Source organism: Hippocampus guttulatus, chromosome 1 (assembly GCF_054856545.1).
Source record: "Hippocampus guttulatus isolate MCC_2025c chromosome 1, RoL_Hgut_1.0, whole genome shotgun sequence".
NCBI classification, from domain to species: Eukaryota; Metazoa; Chordata; class Actinopteri; order Syngnathiformes; family Syngnathidae; genus Hippocampus; species Hippocampus guttulatus.
This window is the reverse complement of record NC_141261.1, coordinates 13,258,294-13,278,703: the sequence shown is the minus strand read 5'-3', so window position 1 is coordinate 13,278,703 and position 20,410 is coordinate 13,258,294. Positions and strand designations below refer to the sequence as shown.

The window sequence follows — 20,410 nt, the reverse complement described above, 5'->3', positions numbered from 1 at the left end:
CCCTATTGACCAGTTTACCCCTCAACAGTTTCATGACCTGTCATGAGGCTTGCTTTACATTAAGTAAGGCTTTCTCTTAGTGATGAGCAGAGTTGCGTTCATATCTAGCATATCTTTTGCAATAAAGCGCAAAAATTACAACCTTGGTTTCAATGGACCATAACACATTTTTCGACATGTTTGAGAAAAGGTAGACAAGCTTGGTTATTTAAGGATTTCAGTCTTGCCGGCCTACCCAATAATTATTTTTGTCACATGTATTAAACTGCCATGGTATTTGCCAGAAATTCCTGCGGCTCCATCATTTGTTGCTTTTAAGCCTCCTGGCCACCTCACTGACCAGTCTTCCTTCTCATCAGCTTAATCCCTTTTCACAATGCACTCGGTGAGTGCGAGAGTCACACAGCAACACAAAATGACCGGCTGTCAAGTGTGTCCATATTTGGAAATAACTGCCAAAATAACACTAATAAGTCACTCCACTGGCTCCTCCCCAATTGGAGGCACTTTGCTTACGTCACATGGCCGCCACTCTTGGAACATTTTCCAATTCCAGGCACTTTGCCGTCACGGCAGAAGTCCTCTGGCCGTGCCGCCCAGCTACGCTCCACTCTGCGGTCCCCACTGCTCACCACATACACAATGAACGAAATTGACAGCGTGCTGCGCCCTGTTAAATTGCAGTGTGAAAAAGGGTAGAGTGAGAAGCTGCGCTGTAAGATGCGACTACAAAAATGTCAGGAAAAGGCGAGTCAAACTGCTGACTTTATTTGGAGTTAATCGGTGGCATTTTAAATGGTGGCAAGTGTGTGCTGAACCCCATTTAATGTTTGAATGTGATTGGTTTCATTCTGAGCACAGCCACATTCCAAATTGGTCTGTTTTTTTATTTATTTTTATTTTTTACAGCACCTCGCAAGGGGTGTGTAGGCTATCCATTGTAAACTGTATATACACACACTGACAAGGCAAAAATATTGGGCCACACCATTTTAATTCATTTATCAATCAGGCAATGGTTGGGGCAGAGTCCTTCCAGTTGAATCGTACTTCATTGTGTCGATACATTGGCTATGCTTTCCAATAACTATTTGGGTAAGGCCCCTTGGTTGGATGAATGTGGTGTGGAAAACTGACTGCTCAATAGAAACAAACTAAAATAATGTTGGCAATTCAGGTTGTCACTGGCACAGGAGTGAAAGCGGTCATAAGAGCAAAGCAGCTCATTTTCACTTCCGGTTGTGTGACACGGCCAGATTTCCTGAAACATTTGTGCACAAAATATAGTTATGGCAGAAATGGACAAAATAAAGTGCCTTATGGATTTCAGCCAATTACCCACTATGTTATATACGGCAGTCCGACGTCATCGTCCCAAGAGTGCTGATATATAAATACTGTTTTGTTTTTTTACATTTTATTTAATTAGTATTGTCAACACAGGAAGACATGGTCACTACAAAATTCTTCAGACAATCGTGGTGACCTCCAGCTCCCTCCCTCCAAAAACAAACATTCTTGAAAAAAAGTCTAAGTGCACTTACACAGCTCTGACAAGACCTCAGTCTGATCTGCGCCCCATCCCCACAAAACAACAACTGAGATGCGTGGGGGTTGGAGGGATTTTGAGAGTGCAATGCTGAGTTTTGTTTATTTTTAAGAAAGGCAAGAATAAGAATGGGATAAGCCTTTATTAGTCCCGCAATGGGGATATTCACAATCCAGGAAAGGCTACTTTTTTTTTTTAAACTTTCTACAATGTTCTACTGGTCACTTTTTTTGTTCAATAATCCTGGAGGATAGCAACTTGTTTGTCCCATCTTCAGAGGTTAATAACCTTTGTTTCACTGTCGGATGGGCGGGAACCCAAGTTAAACATAAAATAAATAGAAAATCATCCTCTCTGTACATAAGGTAAGCGGGGAGGCAGCAGCACGCCCATGTCAAGAGGATGTGGGTACTTTGATCAGGCGATCTCTGTGCTTACATTGAAAGACTACAATGTTTTGATAATGCAGGCACAGTGAAGGACTTATTTCCTCCTGCTGCCGCTTACATTGCCTCAGAATTTTATTTCATGTATTTATTTTTTTAAAAAGGGCGGCGCGAGATGGGTCGAGAAGTCTATTTGCAGAGTGTTTGGAGCAGGTGGTGTAAGAGTGGTATTGTGCCGGTGTGGGGTGGGTGGTGGGGCTCAGAGCATGCCAAACCCTTTGGCATAGGTGATGGCTTTCAGCAGTCGCTCCCTCAGCTTCTCTTTGCTGCTGTACTCGGGCAGCAGTAGCACATTAAAGCAAGTGTGAGATGTTGGTAGCCTGTTGAGGGGAAACGTATGATATCATCAGGAGCGAATTGCAGATGTATCATAAGCGTACGGCGGGTCATTTGTGCATTTATTCGAATTCCTTGATGTCCGGCTCGGCTCTTTGTTCTCACCGATGAGACTATGACTCAGCACAGTCTCAGAACTTCCATTTCAACGAGCATCGATTAGATGCGGATTTTTTGCTATTTGCGCGCTGGCCCCTATTCCCCGTGATAATTGATGTTTGTGGTAACCCTGGCAGAACCAGCACTGGCCCTGGTTTAAAACCATAGTTAAATTAATATTTAGAGCCCAAGTGACGGCCTGATGAACAAAGCCTCTGCCTAAGGTAAGCGTTTGTACTATGTGATGAATTCTTGTTTCTTTCCCCTCATCAATTTTGTATGATTCGTTTTTTTAAAATAATGCAGTTTATATTCAAAGTTATGGTAGCTGTAGTCGCCTATATGTACGGCCTTACCGTGCCTTAATCAGCAACGTTTTTTTTTTTTCCATTCCACTCGAGCGGTTCTCAACAGAAAGTAAAAAATCTGGAACTCTAAAAATTCCCAGAAATGTGTAACACTACATTATTAGTGAGGGCAAATAGCGTACCGGTACATGAACGGCTTTCAATAGTAGCGGGAATGTGGCGCTCACGCTCACCGATCTGTGTCTGGCCCATTCTTGGCAATAATCATCTTCAGTTTGCCGAGCCCGCCCACAGGTGCCCTGTCCGTCCCCGTGGTGAACTGAAGAAAGAGGCGCTTCTGTTCCTCGCCGAAAGAGTGCAATGTCTCCCAGAACTCCCTAAACACCCAGACAGCACCCAAAAAAATAAAAAAAGAGCAAAAAATATTGCTGCGTTGCTCATCTCGATACAACAGAAGGAAGCCACACATTTTTACATTATGAAAATACGAGAATATATTTAAAAAAATACAAATCAGTATGCGTGGACCCGGCTTACGAGGTGGATTTAGCTTACTTGATGATTCGAGAATCTCGGTTGTAGCCTCCATCATATTCCGTTGTGTCTTCTAGTGCCATGAAGTCTAAATTCTGGACAATAAACAAAAGAGGAACATAAGCTGACCGGCCGCTCATTACGATGCACTGACTGGCCACCTCAAAAGACGCACCTTCACTAATTTACTCAAATGTGTTGTGTTTATTATTTTACTTTATGTTAACTGTTTTGTGAAGCGCTTTGTTACAGCTGTCGCTGTTGTGAAAGCGCTATATAAATCTGCATGTATTGTATTGTAAATGTAGAACTTTTTTTCGTCACGCGTGCCTATTTAATGCTAAGGGCTACCGGATCTCAATTATGTACACGATACGTCATCTCACCCTGCTCCCGCATATCAGTAGCTCAATTTCTTCGGGCCTGAAGAGGTACTTGAGTGGCGACTCGTTGGTGACCATGTGGAAACCTCTCCTGAACGCTTTGAACTGCTTCTCCACACTTTTGTTCAGCATGTACTCTGCATACTGAGCGACAAACTCCTGCACACATTCACCGAGGAAAAGAGTTGTGTCTCATGGTTCCGGCGCTAACGGGATGGTGGGTGTGGCTCACCTTTCGGTTTTCATTCGTCACTGGAATTTTATCCCCGTTTTCCCTCAAATCATACATGAGCGGGTTCCCGAAGAGGTCGGTCTGAGAAATCTGGAACGTGATCATCATGTCCTCCTCCACGCTGCCCACATACTCCAGCAGCTCCTTCAGGCTCTGGTGCAGAATCTGTCAAGCGCAAGTCGCAAAAAGCCCGCGCGGTGAATAATAGCAGTCACTTTCCATCACAGACAACTGGACACTTACGGGGTTGGCATCGGCAAGGTCCCTGAAGGTTCCTTTCTTGCCCATCAGCTTCCTGTAGACCACCATTGGAAAGTGAACATCCAGGATGCAGTTGTTGTAGATGGCGAGGCCGAGAACGATGCCGATCAGCGTGTACTGGCCCTCGTTTTCAAATGACGAAGGGTTGAACCAAAAGAGTTTGGTGAGTTCATCATACGTGAACATGCCTGCCAGAGGAAAACAACACTTGCTGCATTAATATCCAAGCCTTGTTTCCACTCTGCAGCGCAGTTCTGTTCACTTTGATTCTCAGAGTAAAAGCAATGAAACCCCTCAAGACTTGTACACAGATCTCATTTTCAACACTGCAAAAACTCAACTCCAACAAAGATTAAATATCTCAAATCAAGGGAAAATATGCGAGTTCCTCGACTTCCAAGGTATTTCTCAACTACGATTACTGGTTTTGGGAAATCTGGAAGAAAAACAAATGCTTTCTTTATTGTTAACATTATTTTGCTTTCATTACCGGTAATATACAGGGTGTTCCATGTGAAATGGTGAAATGGTGCTCCCATTGAACTAACTGAGATTACAAGCTTTCTGAATTTACCAAATGTGTTTTTATATCCTTAGTAGTTTCCGAGATATTCAATGTCAAAATGTGCCCAAGAGTTTTGGAACACCCTGTATTACGATATGCCTACATTACAGTTAACTTTATTTTAAGCCCACCCGACATAAATTCCCGTTCCAAATTTTACCGCGACTCCCTGCAATGAACTGTCCTGCTTGGGTTTGAGGGACGTTTCAGTAAGGCTGTGATGTCTTACCAATATCCGGGTTGAAGATCTCCTCAACCACCAGCTGAAAGAACTCTTTGGAAACACCTCCTTCATCGACACCTTGCTCCCCTTCGAACTCCACATACAACTGCTTCTTCAAGTCTGCAGGATTCTCCATTGCGATCATTTCCAGCTGTTCAGAAGTACAATGAATTCTTCGGTTATCAATGCGGTCTCATCTTTGAGAGCGCGGGTCACTGAGCCGCCACGTACCCTGACCAGAGCGTCGTCAATGATGTGGTCCCGGCGGACCTTCAGCCTCAGGTACGGATTAAGCTGCTGGCCCTGCACTAAACTGTACAGCACCGTAATACGCCGTTCGCTGTACATGCGGATGCGGTTGTCGTAGTACAGGCCCAGATTCTTGGTGACAGCATTAAGGATGAAGGGGCACGTCATGAAGGAGAACTTGTTTTCAGTTTCAACCTTAAAGAAAGTGTAGTCCTTGTCCATCTCCAGCACCTCGTTCAGAGGCTCGTTGACGAACTCCTCGAAGGGGATGAGCGGCCGCCGACAGTCGTTGGTGCGGATGCCCAACTCCGTCTCGAGCGGGTCCACGCGGGGACCCTTCTTGTTCCGCCGCTCCTCGCCCAGCAGCTCCTGCAGGGTGAGCTCGCTGGACTCCGGGATGGGCTCCTCGTCCTCGTCCTCGTTGTGCTCCGTATCAAGGTCGCCGCCCAGCACGTTTGCATAGTAGACGATCTTCAAGCACTTGGTGGCCGCCACCACCGAGTCGTCGTCGTTCACCAGGTTGCGGTTGTTGAACTCGTTGCTGATCACCTTGTAGGTGATGAGCTGCTGGAAGGTCTCCACCATGCGCCGAATGTGCTCCGTGCTGTAGTGCGCCCACAGTCGCGAGAGTTTGGCCTGAGCGGCGAGCGGGAGCTTGCTCATGGCCTTGCAGAACTGCGGCAGGGCGATTTCTAAGTACTCTGGGCTGTGGAGGTTGCTGTTCTCCATCACGATAACAAACAGGTTCAGGTAATTGGGGTCGCGGGAATAAACATTATGGTACGTTAAGTCACACTCTACGTTGGGTGAGAGGTAGACCAGTGCATTCAAGAAAGCAGCTTCTATCTTCTCGTTGGACAGCAGGCGCTCGTATACCCGGCGCACCGCGTCAATGTCTACCGTCACCTCGTCGGGGCCCAGCTTTTGGACAGCGTTCTCCCCGGATGACCCCTCTCCGAGCCGCGATGACGAAGGAGAGCTGGAGGAGTCCTCTTCCATGGCTGTGGTCGAGCAGGCCGCGGCCTCCTTTTCGTCCTCATCTTTGTCCTCGTCCTTTTCCTGAAGGGACTTGAGCTCCTCCTTGGTGTGAGGACTCGACCGTCTGAAGCTCTGCACCAGGACCTCGGAGCTAGAGAACACTCGGCCGATTACTCTGATGAGAGGGGAGTAATCCTCGTTCTCACCGCAGATATCCAAGATCTCGTACACTTTCTCCTCTGTCAGGTAATTCACATCTGCCGAAGGAAGCGTGACAAGATTAAATCCAAAACTAAAACGGCAATGAATAGCCAATGTGCAGACAAGGGCCAAGGCAGAATTTCAATGCCAGAGAGGGGCGAATTATTCTTGATGTAACGCATGACCTCCAGTCCTGGTTCCCTGTAATGTCCCATAATGTGCAACTGCACGTGACAAAAACAATTCATTGGATTTATTTGAAGCATGAAGAAAAATGTACCCAGTTTTACCAGTTTCTTTGCTTCTGTGAGCAGAATATAAGATGCCTGCAAAGCAGAGTCCGCTTTGATTGTTGAGTTAAACAGTTGTAATTTACAGGAGAAAAACTGTATTTAAGGATTAAATAAAGCTATCATGACAGTCTTTGAATCTCAAAATACTTTCTATTAGATGATTTTACGTTATTTCCAACATTTTGCTCAAGTAAATATTTGTTACAGGCTTAAAGCGCAAAAGCAGACATAGAAAAATGTGAGAAATTGCGATTAATTGCAGAAAATTGTGGGATGAATTAGCCCCAAATTTTTTTTTTTGAACCGCTTGAGAGCATTTGTTTTTAATAAAGATGGAAGATGTCAAAGAAATGTCTCTGATGGTGTCGTGGTACACGAGCGTGACTTGTGTATATGGATAACTGGAAATAGCACTGTATTGCTTTAAAACAGAAGAGAACGTAAAGAAATACACTTTATAAAGCCCTGTTGGCTTTAATGGCTTTTTCCTCCATTCATCGAGCAATAGCGTATCTGAGGTTTTCTCACTTAGGTTTTTTTTTAGATCGTAATACATGGCAAAAAACAAGAAAAAAATGGAGCAAGCGACAGCTCGAGACATTGGGGCACCCTTAAGCCAAGGTTCCACTCTTCAGGATGGTTCTCAATACAAAATAAGGAATATCTACTGTCTTTGAAGTATAGTGGGAGTATCAATACACAACTTGAAGTCTCTTTTTTTGAAGAATTGTCAAGTACTTATTTGCCAAAGTGGTACTTCCTTTGAAGTGAGTTGAGTTCACCATACAGCGCTTGCATCTCAAGTCTATGCTTGTCTTCAAAGCAAAAACAATCAGCCGAACAACTGCTTGTATCTCGAAAAAATACGCAGAGTCGAGACCCACGTATCTCAGGGCACCGCTGTAAATGCTCTGTAATAAAAAATGCTATGGGTGCACCAAAATGTAAAGGGTCCTTCCTTGGCCAGAAAAGACCACTTTTCAAATCATTTGGGTCGTTGTTAAAGACATGCAAAGTGGAAAGAAAGCCAGTCGCAGATGTAATTCTGAACTTCGATTCGATTTTTAACTAACCTTTGAAATTGTCCCGTACAGAGTGGACATCCTTATGGTTCATCTTGGTATTGGTACACGGCGAGTTCTCCAGGTAGACCGAAGATGTACCTTTCTTTGAGGGGTGGGGGTCGCAGAGTTTCGCATTGACCTTGTAGAGCTCGAGGGCTTTGACAGCTGCCGCATTGTTGTCCATGCGGCGGAAGCCGGAAGACGAGGCACACCATGAGTTGGAGCACGATTCATTCCCACAGCCCTCGGTTAACTGGTGGTAATAGCGCTCTATTAGATGTTTGGCAGCTGCTCGCTTCCTGCGTGTGCAATGACAAAAAGAGCAAGAAATTAAAAACAGGCACAAGAGACAAGGCATTACATCATGTTGTATGCAATTGCCCTGATGCCACGCAATACGGTTGTGTGGACTCAGGACAGTTTGTAAGGTTTTGCTCCAACTCTTAAACGTATGCAGAAATTTAGTGTTTGGAAAAACACTTACATTCGGCTTGCTTCTGCGTTTTCTGCTTCAGGCTCGTCGTATTGTCTTATGGAACAAGCACAAAAAACATATTATAAATACTGCATGTGAGTGAGCGCCCGGTAGATTTGAAATAAAGGTACGAGACGATCAGAGCGTTGTAGTTAATAAGCACCAGAGTCCCAGTTGAGAAGATGCATAGCGCCGGCCAGCCAACGTTAACATGAGGCAAATAAATAGAGTTATGAATACGGGTTCACAATGACATTTCACCCTTTATTAATAAGACACCGAACAGGAAAAACGGATATTTTGCTATACGGTCAGTGGGACACAGAAAGGGAAATGAAATTGAAGTGCCAAAGCAAGCTAATGTAGCAAGCTAATACAGCAAAGACTGTACCCACTTAAAAAGAATTCGTTATTTTAAACAGTTATCTTATTAAAACAGTAACTGAACGTTTTTACAAGGGTATTATGTTGGACAGTATTGTGGAAAGGGGCGCAAAACATCACACGAGCAGCCGAGAAGAGAGCCAAGTAGCGCTCCCAGCATCCCCGGCTCTTTCCTCGTCGCGTACCCACCTGTCAACTCCTCCTTCTGGGCTAATGTCGGCCTGTGGTGGCGCACACTCACAGTCCTCCTTCTCGTCGGAATTCATACGAGACTGTAACCTCACTTGTTCGTAACTCTTTTGCGGCGAGCGAAAGTGTTAAGTCATCCACGGGTGGGGCGCAGCGACCGTTGGGACTGGCGAGAGGGATTTATACTTAAAAACTTCATTCATAAGCTTGCATCTGAAGGCTCTTTCCGCTGCCTGAGGTTAGCAGCCATATTTGGCTCGGCTTCACTGTCGGACTACGACCCACAATGCACCGGCGACAAAACCTGGAGGAAAATGTTCAAAATGTTCCGGTGTCAACCTGGAAGTGGGGCACCCACTTCGAAGGTTGTCGTTTTTTCATTTATGTATTTATTTATTTTTAAAAATCCATCCCTTATCCGAACCGCCTTCGCAGGGCACACCAGACAAACAACAATTCACACTCACAAATGTATTTATTTATTTTTTTACAACGTTTCATAAAAGACATTGACATTGATTACTCTTTTTGTGAGGTAACCCCGAGGGACATTTGTTTCGGCATTCTCCGTTCTCTGATATATTTTGGGGGGAGTGTTATAATTGTATTTGGAGTTTTTTTGTTGAACCACATGTTTCCTTTTGTTTTGAAAATATGATGCTTGGCTTTAACGACTATTTATCTGTGTATAAAAATTATATTACTGATCTTATTCTAGTCGGCTAAATGGCATATTCACAATTTGGCTGCCGCTGTTCAACCCGTATTGTTTTGTGTTTTTTGTTATTGTAAAGTGTCCTTGGGTGTCTTGAAAGGCGCTTATAAATAAAATGTATTATTATTATTATTATAAATGTTGACACAATCGGCCCCCGCATCCTCGCGGTTCCGCATCTGCGGATTCGCATATTTCTTTTTTTTTGTTTTGTATTTTTTACCCCGGTTTTCCGTAGAAAACGTGTAGTGAGTGTTTGTCAGCGATTTTTGAATCATTGTCTAGGTTTAAAAAATATATCTGACCCCCCCCCCCCCACAGCATTTCAATGGACATCAATTATATGCACATTTTCACACCCCTCTGCTTGTGACCTTAATCGCTGATACTGCTAATAACAATAATCATAATGTATTATGCATTCCGTTCTTACAAAGGCAGCCCATGTAAAGAAAGGCCAGGCATAAATCACACAAACACACACAAATCTCATCCGCTACACAAATGTTTTACACTCAGATGATTTGAATACAGCTCCATCACGTTACACTGCCTTTGGTTTAATCTCAAAAATGTTCTCAAAGCTCTAAAGGAGTGATTTATCAGCAATGATACATCGAAACAGCGGTCTTTGCGTTGAACAAATATTTATTGGTCATCCAAGTAGATAAACAAAACAGATCTTGAATGACACTTACTCCTCTTCCCTCCACATATTGTCATACTTTCAGTTTAAATGGAGAGTAACAGCCCCCCCCCCAAAAAAAATGTACACAAGGAAAACACACTACACAAATGTTTCTCCAAATTAGCATCTTAAACATGCACTTTTAGACTTGATTTGGGACAACCGTTTGGTCCTCGCTCCAAACTAAAATGTGGCGATAAAAGAACTCGCAGCATAAGTGAACCGTTCAAATAACAAAAGTCAGTGCTTGGTGGATTTGCCTTGACCTCTACTCCCAAACATCGTCAGCAACTGCAACCTGAGGAACGGGCTGTCTCCACTCACATCCTGCCTGTTGAGACTGAAGAAAAGGAAAGAGAAAGGATGAAGACACTTAAAATTGGGGTGGGGATTGTGTACGGTGGGAGGGGGAAACAAAAAACAAAGTACCTTCCTGGAGTCGGAGGAGGCAAAGCTCTTGTTGGCCTGGCTAAAGCTAGTGGCTCCTCCACTGAATGCAGACTCCTCCAGCCATGATGGCACTTCTTGTTGGGCCTGTCAACAATAACACAAGCACACACACAAAAGCCCGATCAAATCAACACTGAGAGTAGCCTTCTACTAGTTACCCCCGCAACTTTGTGCCTATTAACAAATCACTGCCATGACAATGTGCGTGTGTGCGTGTAAATCCACAACCTCTGCACTGTAAGGCAGATGTGCTAACCAGCCGACCATCGTGCCCCCTTATAAAATACTATCAGTATTGAGGAGGAAGAAATCAATTTTACCGAAACTGCAAGACTCAATCCAGTTACCGGTACTTAAAAAATATTTTTAAATGTAGCTTTCATGGGTTTCAACTGGCCAGGTGTTCACGATGAAGCCACATGATACAATTAAAAGAAAAAAGCAAAAACAAAGTCATAAAAAAATCGCAACTTGTGACATTTCATGACATTATCGTTAATGCAAAGAAAAATAAATACATGAAATAAAAAAGAAACACAAATGGCCAACACAGAGCCCATATTGTTACGTGATGTTCCGAACCTTGGACAGGATTGTGACCAAAGAAGCAGCCAGCTGACTGTCCCCCTCTGGATCGTAGAAAGACACCGCTCTGCCAATATTACCGCAGCGGCCGGTTCTGCCGATGCGGTGGACATATTCATCAATATTCTTGGGGAGGTCAAAGTTGACCACGTGCTGCACTTCTGGAATGTCCAGGCCGCGGGCAGCGACCGACGTCGCGACGAGGATGGGGCATTTGCCGGTCTTAAAGTCGGCCAAGGCCTGCTCTCGTTCACGCTGTTCGCGATCCCTGCGACGTGAACATCCATTCACAACACGTTACAAGGTGCGCTGAAAGTGAGCAGACCTGATATCGAAGGAAGCAACACTTGCCCGTGAATACTGGTCGTGGGAAGTTCCTCTTGGCACAGGAAAGTGGCAATGAAATCAGCTTGTCTCTTTGTCTCCACAAACACCATTGTGCGCTCATTTCCTGCAAGTGCCAGCAGGCGTTACCATCAAGTACACTGACTGAGCAGAAAGAATTTATTTGATTGATTGATTGATTTTTTTTTTTACCGGTGGTCTTAAGAAAGTCAAGAAGCAGCTCTCTCTTTGAGAACTTGGTGACTTGGACAAATGTCTGTTCAACATCGCTACAAGCCCCGCCTACTATGCCAACAGCCAGAAACAAATAGTCCGTCTTGAGGAAATCGGCGGCCAACCTTTAAATACACAAAATGAAAATAGTTAACTTCTCAAACGGCGATGGTGAAATCCGGTGTCATATCCCCAAAATGTTTGCAATATTTTCATGTTCACAATTAGTCAAATATGATAATCAAATACAGGGACAACAAAGTGATATGATTAATATTTTGGACTTTTTAAGACCTACTTAAGACACCCCCCCCCCTTTTTTTAACTGGAAACCTATTTCACAGGTATCCGGCTAAAAGGGAGATAAACAAAAGATGTGAATATGTGTTATGTCTCAAACTTGGAAACGTGGACTCTGCGCACGATGTAAGAATGCAGCATTTTTGGCATAACGCAAATTTCCCGTTAAACATATAAATGGCTTGGCATTACAAATCAGCCCTGAGGGTGACCGCCACCAGTTTGTGGGCCGCGATTTAAACCAGCTGGACACTACTATCATGTCGGGATACAGACTTCTGGATGTCTTGAGGGTAGGTGGCGCTAAACAGCAGAGTCTGGCGATTCTGTTTGGGTGGCATCCCGGGCGAAGTAACCAGGCGGCGCATGTCAGGCTCAAAGCCCATATCCAACATCCTGTCAGCCTCATCAAGAACCAGATAGCGCAGCTTGGTCAGCCCGATCTGAAACCCAGGATTCAAAGTTTTGCTCATATAGACATACACAAGTCATATCTAAAGGCCCACAGACTCTCCCCCCCAGCGCAACTTAACTGTATTGTGATGTGATTAGTAGGTGAGTTTGCATGAACAGGGGGCTGTCAGTTCACAATGGTCGCATACCGACATACAGTATGCTAAGCGCACACAAGGCGGCACACACTGATATTTACAATTTTTCATTTGAGTATTTCATGTATATGGCTTAGAAGTATTTTTCCATACAAATGTTGCTGGAATGATGACTTAAATACTTAATCAGCGTAGGTTCGTGATCGACACATTACTGTTACATCATTGGAGGATCAGAACTCAGCCGTCAACCAAGAACTCCCTGTAAGTTACAAGTCACGTCAGATAAAAGAAAGTGGCTGGATGTAGTCATTCTGTTTAGGAATTTTGGTTCTGTGTTGTGAGGTATTACATTTTCTAAAATGGCTTGTAGAAGGTACCAAACTGTAGTCCGATTTTGAATGAAGGTGAGGATGCAGAGGCAAGCACATTTAGGATGCAGGTTTTACAATTTGGTCCCAATCTAAACTAGGACTGCCAAAATTTAGCTGAGGAACACGCAATGCGCTTCTTTGCGGTCAAACACCAATTTAAGCTTAGAAAGCAGAAGCTGTGAGTGCATTTGATCAGTTTACCCGTCCACGTTGAATTACATCCAATAATCTCCCCGGCGTTCCACACACTATGTTGCATCCTTTAGAAATTTCTCTGAGCTGAAATCCAGTGTTCACTCCACCATACACCACCACCGGACGCACACACGTTCTGCAACAAGGAGAGATTGCGAAGTAGAATTTCAGTCAATTTGTTTCAGCTTTGACAAAGGAGTCTGGAATGATCATTTCTGATTTAGCCAATAGTGTGATTTTGACACATGTTAATCCCACTGATGGATTGAATAAAGCACTGGATTTCAATATTTTACAAATCTGGAAAAAAAAAAAAAAAAAAAAAAAAAAGATCATGAAGGGGCAGAGGTGGCTCTTCCTGCTCAGAAAACAGAGGTCTTTTGGAGTTCAAGGGTCACTCCTTAAAACCTTCTATGACTCTGTGGTGGCCTCAGCCATTCATTATGGCATAGTCTGCTGGTCAGGCAGCATCTCAGCCCGGGACAGAGAGAGACTGAACCGACTCGTCAGGAGGGCCAGCTCTGTCCTGGGCTGCTCCCTGGACACTTTGGAGGAGGTGAGCAACAGGAGGATGCTAGCTAAGCTAACAGCTATGATGGAGAGACCCTCCCTCCCACCCACCCCCTCTAGGCCACCCTGATAGCACTGGAAAGCTCCTTCAGCCAGAGACTGATACACACGCGCTGCAAGAAGGAGAGGTACCGCCGCTCGTTCCTGCTGACTGCTGTCAGGCTATTGACGGAAAACCTGGACTCACCCCCACTCACCCATTTTTCTGATTTGTGAAATCAGAGACCAAGGGAACAAAGTTCAGGCAACAGATTGCACAGGTTGAGAGTGAAAGGTGACCATACCCATAGGCAAACTTCCTGGCCTCCAGGAAAATCTGGTTGATGAGCTCCCGAGTTGGGGCGACAATGATTGCCTCGGGTTCCTGCAACTCAACAAAGCTGCTGGCAGCCACGCCACCGGCCATTAGCTGCTGCAGAATTGGAAGTAGGAATGCAGCCTAGGAAACACAAAAACAAACGGGTTACGCAACGTTACACTGAAAAGGAATACAAAGACTATGACCACAAGTCGGGCGGCGCAATTTTGCTAATCAAGTAATTCTTTTAATGAGCAAATTTGTCATTTTAAGGAGCAGAATAATCCTAGGGACCTGAAGTGAGGTTGTTTTTTTGAAACAAAAATGACACTATAACAGGACGGTTGAATGTCGGATATATTTCCTTAATTGCTCACACTTTATGATGAGATACCAATTGGTTTCCTTCCTTTTTTATATACTCAACAGACTATTGTTAATGTTGATGGTCAGAGAGTTCTGAAAAAAGACTGCACTTGTCACATTCTTTTGGATTCATATTTAGATTGTTCTATTATTCCTTTAAAAAAAGCCTAGGTTTCACAGAACACAGCAGCATCGTTATTGTATCTTAATCATGATATCTGGCAAAAAAATCGGGATACCATATTGTGTCCATATCACACAGCCCAAGTGGGAAGTGGGAATATTAAAATCTTTTGTGGTAAATATAATACTATAATTTAAATTGTCAGGCAACTCAAACATATTTTCTAACAGGACAAAGTAGTCAACTCACAAGACATGGAGACGGACTGAAGATTTGTCGTCACACTGCGTACGTGCTCCAATCGGTGCATTGAAGAGCCGCGTTAGAGCAGTGCGACGCACGCAGATCGATGGAAAAATAACGTTACTTTTTAAGACGGAATTCCTTCATCTATTTATCAAAGTAGGCGCGATTGTTTAAACTTTAAATCAGGTACACACACACCAAAAAAAAAAAAAAATCTGCCTTTTCAGACCACCTTTCAGGACTGACGCCCTTTCCAATAGTGGCCAGTCAGATTTCTTTTTTTTTTTTTTTAATATTTAGAATCAATTTCGATGTGTGACAGGCATAATAATAAGTTAGCGTTCCTTCGATGATTCTGTAACATTTGGCAACACTGGATTTGGTCATATGATGGCCGGCCCAGCCGCAGTTTTGCGTTACATTGGCATCGTTTGAGGGGCAAAATACACAAATGACCTTGCAGCCTTGTAGATGCATTTTTGTACCGTTTTTCCAGATCCGGTCTGAGCACATGCCATGAGATCTCGACCCGCAAAGATGATCGGAATGGCATGCTTCTGAACCGGGGTGGGCTTTGAATAACCGGACTTGGTGACATTTTTTCGCAGGGATTCACACAAGGCTGCCTCAGAAAAACTCTGCAAGGAAACATGGTCATGTCGTCACTGGTGTACGATGGATTAAAATCGTCTGCTTAAGAAACTCAAAAAAGCTTACCAATATGGCAGGCACTGGATTTGTTCCGCTCACATCTACGATGATGTCATCGTATTTATCAAAATTAATGCCTTGCTGGTAATGTGCAAACACAGAGTCCTCATCTTCAGGAAGGGCCGGAGGAACATATGTGACTTTTGGCCCTGTGCAGACATTCATTACAAGCGCCATGACACTATTGATAACTTCTTAATGTATGACCCCCTCCAACTTACGGACGCTAGAATCCGGGTTTGATGGGTCTGACTCCTTTGGATCTTGTGTATTGGCTGGCAAAAAAATAAAAAAAGTCAAACATCACACCAATGGCAGGCTTGAAGAATCACACCTACATCAACTTTTTTTTTTCAAATCAAAATTTTTTTCAAGATGGCGCCCGAGTAGGCAGCCTTCGGCAAGTGCTCTTCAAGAGCCTTGCATTTTTGTTCTTTTTTGGTGTTTTTGTCTTTTGTTTTGTCACATGTTGTTTGTTGTTTCATCGTGTGTACCTGATATGGACTGTTTTCAGCGTTTTTTGGCCACGACATTTGTCAAAGGAGAAGTATCTGTGCTTGGTGGTTGCGCCTTCTCAGCAGCACGCTTGTACCAGCACAGATTTTGATTGGGAGGAATGTCGGCGCCATTGACTGTCGGTGCTGGACAGACCTGGGGCGCTTGTGTTTTTTGCGCCTGTAATGGGCAGCATTTTTCACAACCCCGTTTTGTTCAGTGGATATGTCGGCGCTGTGGGACAGTCGGCATTGGTGCGGCTGGATGGATGGCTGCTGAAGTTGAGGATGAGGAGAGAGGAGCGTTGGCGCAGAGCGCCGATGCGTATTTGGAACCGAGAGTCGCCGCTTGGAATTGAAATGGATTTCCATGGGACAGGAGAAGTGAACCAATCTCTTTTTTCGTCAATGGATGCTACAGCTTCTTGTTGACTTTGAAACTTAGCTTGTAGCCGACGTGTGCACATTTTGAGCATGACGTCTCTGATCCACTGTTAAAGGACACTTTGATTCTGTCCTCTTTCATCTCAAACTGCTTCAAACAAAGCGTGTGACGGAAAAGTGGTTAGGACTGCACGACTGTCCGTGTTTTATGTTATATGTTGTGTTTATTATTTTACTTTATGTTAACTGTTTTGTTAAGCGCTTTGTTACAGCTGCCGCTGTTGTGAAAGCGCTATATAAATCAGCATGTATTGTATTGTATTGTATTGTATTGTATTGTAACTTTACAACCTTGGGTGAAGAATTCCTCATTCTTTCCACGATATCCTAAAAAGATGTGAGACATGCACACAAATGAGTAAATAAATAAAAAGAAATAATACACGAGAGCGGAATTGTCATTTACCTCCCCCAAAGCCATGGCCACGACCTTGAATTTAAAAAAAAAGTGGGGGGTGTTAAAATAACAATTCAAATTAAACTTGACTCACAAAATACCTTCGCTGTGGCCTCCTCTGCTTCTCCTCCAGCCGCTAAAGTCTGTTCAGAACATTAAAAAAAAAAAAAGAAAAAGGGCAGGGACAAGTAGATTACAAATGGCCTAAAATATGGCAGTTGCTTACATTCTGGAAAGTAACAGAAAACGTAGAGATTCATATTCAAATTTGAATGGCCATTCAAATCAATTGCTCTTTAAGGAGGACTACAAAAACTGTCCAAAGGCTGTTTCCAGTACATTTTGAGCAAATGTTAAAGCTCTAGCAAGGCTGGCTATTATTTAAATATTTAAATATGAAATGCCGGACTGGCAAAGCAATACGTAATGGGGGGGGAATACAGGCCAAATAATATTTTCCAACAAGACACACAAAAGTTTAACACTAATTAGATGTACAGAGAGTACAGTAAGTACATGCATTCATCTACACCAAGTGTATCTAAAAAATAAAGTAAAATAAATGAGTGACTGTTTTTGTCAATACTCATATGACCAACTTACCATTTTCCTGAGTTGAATCATTTTCTCCTGGGAAATTCAGGACAATTGCATTAAATCAGGAGCACATTGTGGAAAAATTGAGACGGTGATCAATTAAGCGCACCGTTGAATTGGGCCTGACTGTTTCCACCAAAACCTCGACCTGGTTGAGCACACATCAGGACAAGTTCTGCAACGTTTCTCAATGAACAAATCTTTGCCAACTGAAAACACCTCACCTCTGCCTCTTCCTCTGAAAGCTCCTCTTTCTCCTCCATGACCGTCCGAGCTGTCCATTTCTAACGGACACGTAAAAATGAACAACAGTGACCATCAAATAAATCATTTCCAAAAGGGGGCGGGCAAATCTGTGGGTTTAGTCAACACACACAAAAAAAAAAGCCCTTCAATCGCTACAGATACTTTTGGGGGCATGAATTTGAGCGCCGACATCATTTTTACATACAGAATGTTCAACTCAATCAGGTGTCCCTTTAAGTATACAAACCTGATGAAAAGGAACTCTTAAATCCTCCTCTTCTACCACGACCTAAGAAGCAAAGAATGTCAATGTAGCAAGGCTCGGAATAAACTGTCTCACATCGCCGTTTGCGATTCAAAAATGGCATTTTTACGAGAAAAAAAAAAGTTAAACAGAGAACCACATTTTAAAAAGTTTTTCCGATGACACTGGTCAATAAATTTTTACTGCATTTTTTTTCATCAGCGATGAAAGTAAACATTTCTCAGCGATTTAATAAAATAGATAAAATAATAAAAACTGATAAAATAATCTGCCCTTGTTTTTTTCTCTAGCAGATCAGGTTTGCAAAATATAAGAACTAGGGATGTCACAATCATTTTTTTTTAAACTGTGGTAACTGTTCCCAAGATTTTCACTGGGTTGGATGTCCAAACGTTAACATTATCTTGGCACGGGAAGTAGGGGGTCCTACTTACACCACACCAGGTAGTTAACAACGATCTTAGGGTGGCTAGCTAACAGCAGCTAAACATGTTGCGGAGTCCCTCGCAAGTCAGTAATCGTCGCCTACACAACACACACATAAGATACTTTTGATAAGTATCGTTGTCACAAAGAGGGATAATCAGGAGTAAACAATCAGAAGAGGGGAAGCCAAGCTAATTGCTAATAGAAGAATGATACGTGATCCTTCAACACCGGAATTAACCCTCATGCGTTCATTTCACGTTCAATAATTTTATGTTCCCGCTCAGAAATGACTATTCCACGAAGCGTCACCGTGAAAAACTGAATTTGATCCATCTTATCACTACTTGTTAGATTTTATCAACTTACATTCTAGTGATTACCACCACTTCTGAATTACTGTTTTGTGCTTGTGTACCTCAACTTATACACTTGAGAAGTGTTTGTATATACTGTATATTTTTTAATATAATACATAATCGGATGACAATGTATACTGTTTATTAGAGGGTACTATTTGGCTTGGAAACCATTTTATTACTTTTTTTTTAAACAGAAAAAAATAACACCGGTTGTGTTCCCTGTCAAAAATGACCGTGGCCGTTTTAATTGCGTACAAAGGAAATAGTCCTAAAACTGCACTTGATGTGTTAACAGTCTCCCAAGTTAGATGTCTTCATACATGTTGACTAGCTTAGCAGATTTGTGCCATATTTCTCTGGTCTTTGGTGTTGACAGCAGCCTGATCTTGAATCTCGGTTGTTCAAGTGAGTCACCCGTGACATGCAATTCTTGGAGTGATGTGGCATGCTGAAAAGCTCACCAACAGTGTACATCCCATAAACTGTAGATTTGTTTCTGGATTTGTATACATCAGCAGAATATCAAAAGGCCCGTGCGTGTGTTGATGGGTTTCTGGGTTAGCAACTTGCAACTGCCTTTGTAAATTTGTGACCTGTCCAAGTTGACCACAGTAGTTACCATGGGCCATCAACAGCAGCTCAAAACAAGATTTGATGTCATCAGTTCGGGACAGGGCATATTTTCTGGGGTCATCCTGGTGACAAGTGACAGCCCACCTCGATTCTGAAGACCAGTATAGGTAGCCCTTTTTTGATTTGAATGTGACCGCAATCTCAGCATCGTCATCCTCTTTGGCATTGGATTTTTCCTTACGAGTTGTGTCTTGATCTGAAATTTGTTCTGCGTCATGAGTTTCTGACACTGGTCAAATCCATCCTCACTATTGTTTTCCTGGCATTGTGGCTCTTCCTCAGCGCGGTAACAATCAAATGTTTCAAGACCTTTACTTATGGTACATTGATCTGGCATGGTGCTACCACACAATGAAATGTAAGCAAAAGCTCAAAAAGTATAATAAGCAATTTGAATAGATGTGTGTGTCATCTGACAAATGAGGATACCGCTGTGTTCAATTTTTTATTTATTTTTCCCCAAAGACCAACGCATTCATTTTTAATGACTGGTCATTTTTGAACTGGAACACATGTTGAAATAAACTCATAAACTTGTTTGCCAATCAATATTGTTTTTTGTGCGTGGTCAAACCCTCTTTGTGGACAAAGTCAGGGACTCCAGTAAATGTTAACAAACTATAATTTTCAGTGGTAAAACTTAAGACAAATTTGGCTGGAAACACAAGCATGCTTGGGTGATAGAGTACACTTCACAGAAGCCTGGCAGGAGCTGCGTTATATGCAACTTTGAAAAGCAGAGTAGCAGGTAATTTTATCAGTTTCTGGAGAGAAAAACTATAGACCGGTGATGAATAGCAATCAAACCAACAACAAAATAATCATTCTAATGCAAATTTTTAACACAAAAAATACTCTAATTTGACATACTGTGATCCTGGGACGTGCTGATTCCAAACTCCTGCAAACAAATTCAGTAAAGACAAATTACGTGTTAATAGGAACATACGCACAAAGACGGTGCTGATTAGCAAAAAATAAAATAAAATAAAAAACTTGCAACAGGTTGAGAACGACAAGCTCACCTGTTCATCGAAAGAATCCAT

General features: G+C 43.0%; 2 protein-coding genes across 3 annotated transcripts; both read right to left on the bottom strand.

The window, feature by feature from the left end:
* Nucleotides 1-975: 975 nt before the first annotated feature.
* LOC147210458 (ubiquitin-protein ligase E3A) lies at nucleotides 976-9,045 on the bottom strand. The gene is made up of 11 exons (XM_086110878.1): nucleotides 8,770-9,045; nucleotides 8,206-8,250; nucleotides 7,731-8,020; nucleotides 5,168-6,420; nucleotides 4,943-5,087; nucleotides 4,131-4,336; nucleotides 3,888-4,052; nucleotides 3,659-3,814; nucleotides 3,294-3,367; nucleotides 2,972-3,115; nucleotides 976-2,315 (listed from the first exon to the last, which is right to left on the bottom strand). The coding sequence occupies exons 1-11, from the start codon at nucleotides 8,844-8,846 to the stop codon at nucleotides 2,195-2,197; spliced, it is 2,676 nt and encodes an 891-aa protein (XP_085967004.1). The 5' UTR covers nucleotides 8,847-9,045; the 3' UTR covers nucleotides 976-2,194.
* Nucleotides 9,046-10,114: 1,069 nt separating this feature from the next.
* On the bottom strand, nucleotides 10,115-20,410 carry ddx4 (DEAD (Asp-Glu-Ala-Asp) box polypeptide 4). Of its 2 annotated transcripts, XM_086110897.1 has the most exons (20): nucleotides 20,390-20,410; nucleotides 20,235-20,265; nucleotides 17,926-17,967; nucleotides 17,657-17,716; nucleotides 17,542-17,580; nucleotides 17,439-17,465; nucleotides 16,937-16,978; nucleotides 16,845-16,868; nucleotides 16,730-16,765; nucleotides 15,722-15,775; nucleotides 15,507-15,649; nucleotides 15,275-15,427; nucleotides 14,040-14,194; nucleotides 13,192-13,321; nucleotides 12,342-12,508; nucleotides 11,745-11,890; nucleotides 11,559-11,658; nucleotides 11,205-11,475; nucleotides 10,602-10,706; nucleotides 10,115-10,512 (listed from the first exon to the last, which is right to left on the bottom strand). In XM_086110897.1, exons 1-20 carry the CDS (start codon nucleotides 20,408-20,410, stop codon nucleotides 10,441-10,443), a joined length of 1,818 nt encoding a protein of 605 aa, XP_085967023.1. In that variant the 3' UTR covers nucleotides 10,115-10,440. The 2 variants fall into 2 exon arrangements, with proteins under 2 accessions (XP_085967023.1, XP_085967013.1); XM_086110887.1 differs by having other exon boundaries at nucleotides 11,559-11,890.